This window comes from Adiantum capillus-veneris, chromosome 10 (genome assembly GCF_014529385.1).
Source record: "Adiantum capillus-veneris isolate H3 chromosome 10, ASM1452938v2, whole genome shotgun sequence".
NCBI classification, from domain to species: Eukaryota; Viridiplantae; Streptophyta; class Polypodiopsida; order Polypodiales; family Pteridaceae; genus Adiantum; species Adiantum capillus-veneris.
In genome coordinates this window covers 23835602-23839114 of record NC_140940.1, presented here as the reverse complement: position 1 = coordinate 23839114, position 3513 = coordinate 23835602, and the positions used below count along the sequence as shown (strand labels likewise).

The following is a 3513-nucleotide window of genomic DNA, read 5'->3' as shown; positions in this document are numbered from 1 at the left end:
GGTCCTCGAGGTGGGAGGAGTAGGTGATGCGTTGCTACCCACAATGAGACAATAGGGATATTGCTTGCCATAGCTCGAGAGCCTCTCCTGTACCTCCACATGTAATATATTGGCCTCGCCCAACCTCTCTTCCTACTCTCTACTCAGAATTGCCTTTGTGTGTCCTTTGCCCACTCAACCCCATCCTTTAGCTGCCGACTCCACCCGCTCGGCCCATGGACTTTTGCCCCTGTAAATGCTCTCCTGCCTACCACATGCCCCCTCTTCCAATTTCAGCAAGCAATCGTTGCCCCAGGTCCCAAGCTCCTTGCTCTTTACTGCGCACGATTAGTATCCCCGGTCAAACGTCAACACCAACCTTCATTCATGCCTAGATCTCTCTCTCTCTCTCTCTCTCTCTCTCTCAATTGCCTACAGAGACTTGCCTCTAGGTTCTCTCTTTTGGCCACTTCCAGACTCTGCATGGCCTCTCTCTCTCTCTAGTTTGCAAGGTGATGGCCCTTTTCCTCATCATCACCGGAACAAGTATGAGAGAGAGTGGTGTTGGGAGGAGTTTGGTGCTAGCACAGAGGCGGAGATTACTAACTGCAACGCTCAATAAGCCCTGTGTGATGTGTGTTGAACTTCATAACTTCTCTTTTTTGCTTCCGCAGGAAGCACCGCCGCCTCCGGAGGCGGTGGGAGTCTCACTCGTTGAAAGTAAAAGATTCCTCTTCTACATTCCTTTTTGGCCTCCTTTTTACTTAGAAGTTCTCTCTCTTATGTTTCTAAGTACACATTAGTGTGCTTTGTGCTCTTGCATGCGTAGGTGCATCCCAACATGTAAACATTCAAAAATCAAATGGCAAATGAGTTCTCATGTCCCTTGGTGGGTCTTTTTAGCATTTGACATTCATACACAAAGATCTACTTAGTTTATAATAAGCTTTGTGATATCTATCAAGTGATGGTCCACCAGTTTACTCCTTTAGAGCTGGACTGCAGATTCTAGGGTTTTCTTTCTGTTGTCGGTTCAATTTAAGGGGACTCACCGCCCAGATTTCTCGCCTCTTTGCGAGCGCCCATTTGATTGGGGGTCTGCTCTTCTGACCGTTTAGGGTTTCGCTACTGCTGTTAGGGTTTCTCCACGTGCCATCGTGATTTAGTTCGAGCTACCGTAATTCGGTCTTGTAGATCACTACAGAATTTCCGTATCGACGCGAGGTTTTGGGACACAGCAGATCTCTCTCGTTCTACTTCAGATCTGTGTCCAGGAGCTAAGCGAGCTCAGGTCTGTGTAGCCCTTCTTTATGCTCCTACCTGCCTTGTTTGTAGCTGAGCGTCGTTTCAAATTAGGGGTCCTCTAATTGATTTTGTCTTGCGGATCTGTTTCCACTGTTGTGTTGTGTAATTCACGCTTTCTGTGAGCCAAATTGGTAATCATTGATCTGTGATTTCCCTAAGCGCTAAATTTTTACCTGATCTGCTGATGACATTTGGCTGCTATTCGCAGTGTCTTGACTTCAAATCACATGTGCGATTCTTTTCCTGTTGCAGGATTGATGGAGAATATTTATTCTTTCTGGAGTCTAAATGACAATAATCGGCGCTCTCCCACTGAGATGCAAGAGGATCAAAGCTGGAAAGTAGCAGCTACCAAGCTTGCTTTTGCGGATCAGATGAGGCTGAAGTTTGATAGGTCTAGATCTGATGCGAAGGTTGTGGCCCCTCATGAGAAGAACATTAAACAAGCAAAGGGACGATCCAAGGGCAGAGCTGAAGACATGCTGAAGGGGGAAGGTTTCAACCAGAAGTTTTCGGATGGGGATTTGAGATATGGAGATTTGGGTCAGAAGCTTGGAGCAGGTAACATGTCAACATCACAGATTGTTGGCAGTGCAGATAAACGATTCAAGTCTCTTCCGCCTGCTGAAACACTTCCTAGACACGAAACTTTGGGTGGCTACATATTTGTCTGCAACAATGATACCATGGCTGAGGACTTGAAGCGGCAATTATTTGGTATGATTAATGGCTCTTCTCTGTGCGTGGATGTTGGTCATTGCTATGTGTCACACATATCATGTGGCTGTCATGGCTTGTGAAAAACATGTAGCCCTTTTCAGTGGAAAAATTCACGAAGCTGTTCTCAGCTATTGATCTTCTACGATACACTTTCAGCTGCTTGAGCATTTACATAGTGCATGCTTGTAGCTTTGCTGGAAGTTATTAATGTGCATTATTTTGAATTTGAGTTGGCTTTACAGGTTTGCCCCAAAGGTATCGTGATTCTGTGCGAGCCATTCAACCCGGATTGCCCTTGTTTTTGTATAATTATACCACTCATCAGCTCCATGGTGTTTATGAGGTATTTGTGTGAATCTGGGGTGTGAATTGTCTGCTGTTGGGCTTTCTTGACTCTATTTTCTGACAGGCTGCGAGTTTTGGAGGCTCCAATATTGATCCTACTGCTTGGGAGGACAAGAAATGTAAGGGAGAGTCTCGATTTCCTGCGCAGGTTTGTGAGATCAAGACGTATATTTCAAATCCGTTTTGCATTGCGCTAGCTATTAACCAGCAGCGCATATTGACAGGTTCGGATAAGAGTACGCAAGCTAGCTAAGCCATTGGAGGAGGACTCTTTTCGTCCTGTTCTGCATCACTATGATGGACCAAAATTTCGTTTGCAGCTTTCAGTTCCAGAGGTATGTATGGTTGTGCCATACTAAAGTAATGTATTTTCCAAAAAATGTTTTAGGCACCGACTGTGGTGGATGTTAACGCTGCAGACTTTGGCTCTTCTGGACCTTTTCACGGAGGCTGGTATGGTGTGAGCTAGCTGTATGTACAATGTTGGTGGTTTTGGAGCTAGAGAGCTTCCTGTTCGACTTCTTACCTGGCCCATGCGGTGCGGTGCGGCAGATCGGATAATGTAATGCATTTGGAAAATCATGCTTGACCAGTGGTGATAAATATTGTGTTGTCGGTACTCCATACATGGGATGTTGTGTGCTTTCGAATGGGCCCAAATAAGTAGGACCCCTTGCCAAGCCTTCATAAGGAAAGCTTGTCCTGTTTTGTGTAGGAGTAAAGTTTTCGGCTTGTTACGATAAGAATGTAATAAGCCCTGTATGCAAGCGTGTGAAACAGAGGCTTGTCCTTAAAGGGCTGCCTTTGTTGGTGATTAAAGGATACTATGGTTCTAGGTTTTCCCATGTACATCCCTCGAGGATCTGGCTGAAGGGAGTTTAAAGCCCCCTTCAAATAATTACATAAAAAGTTTGCTTTGTATGTGTACCCCATATGCTAATATTTGTGCATTGAAGCCGAATTACTTTGTGCAAATGGGTGCCGACAGTTTGTTTCTTCAACGCACTCGTTGCATGTGTGTTTGGCTTTGGGCCCTGGGGTTTGACCTATTGTGGTTTGCCTGTATCAGGCTCCTGGCTCAATTTTATTTTTCTTTGCCTGAGGTTTCGTCTCGAGAGCTTGATCCATTGTGGTTTGCCTGTATCAGGCTCCTGGCTTAAATGG

At 45.4% G+C, this 3513-nt stretch overlaps 1 protein-coding gene across 1 annotated transcript; it reads left to right on the top strand.

The window, feature by feature from the left end:
• The first annotated feature begins 979 nt into the window (after window positions 1–979).
• Window positions 980–3268, top strand: LOC147448552 (B2 protein-like). The gene is made up of 6 exons (XM_086521115.1): window positions 980–1270; window positions 1537–2001; window positions 2247–2347; window positions 2414–2497; window positions 2574–2684; window positions 2769–3268. The coding sequence occupies exons 2-6, from the start codon at window positions 1542–1544 to the stop codon at window positions 2811–2813; spliced, it is 801 nt and encodes a 266-aa protein (XP_086377241.1). The 5' UTR covers window positions 980–1270; window positions 1537–1541; the 3' UTR covers window positions 2814–3268.
• Window positions 3269–3513: the final 245 nt, after the last annotated feature.

Excerpts from the sequence above, each read along its gene's own strand:
- LOC147448552 (XM_086521115.1), top strand. The coding sequence starts at position 1,542 with ATGGAGAATATTTATTCTTTCTGGAGTCTAAATGACAATAATCGGCGC. Across the intron at positions 2,348-2,413 it reads AGCTCCATGGTGTTTATGAG|GCTGCGAGTTTTGGAGGCTC; the intron begins GTATTTGTGTGA and ends ATTTTCTGACAG. Across the intron at positions 2,685-2,768 it reads TGCAGCTTTCAGTTCCAGAG|ACTTTGGCTCTTCTGGACCT; the intron begins GTATGTATGGTT and ends TTAACGCTGCAG.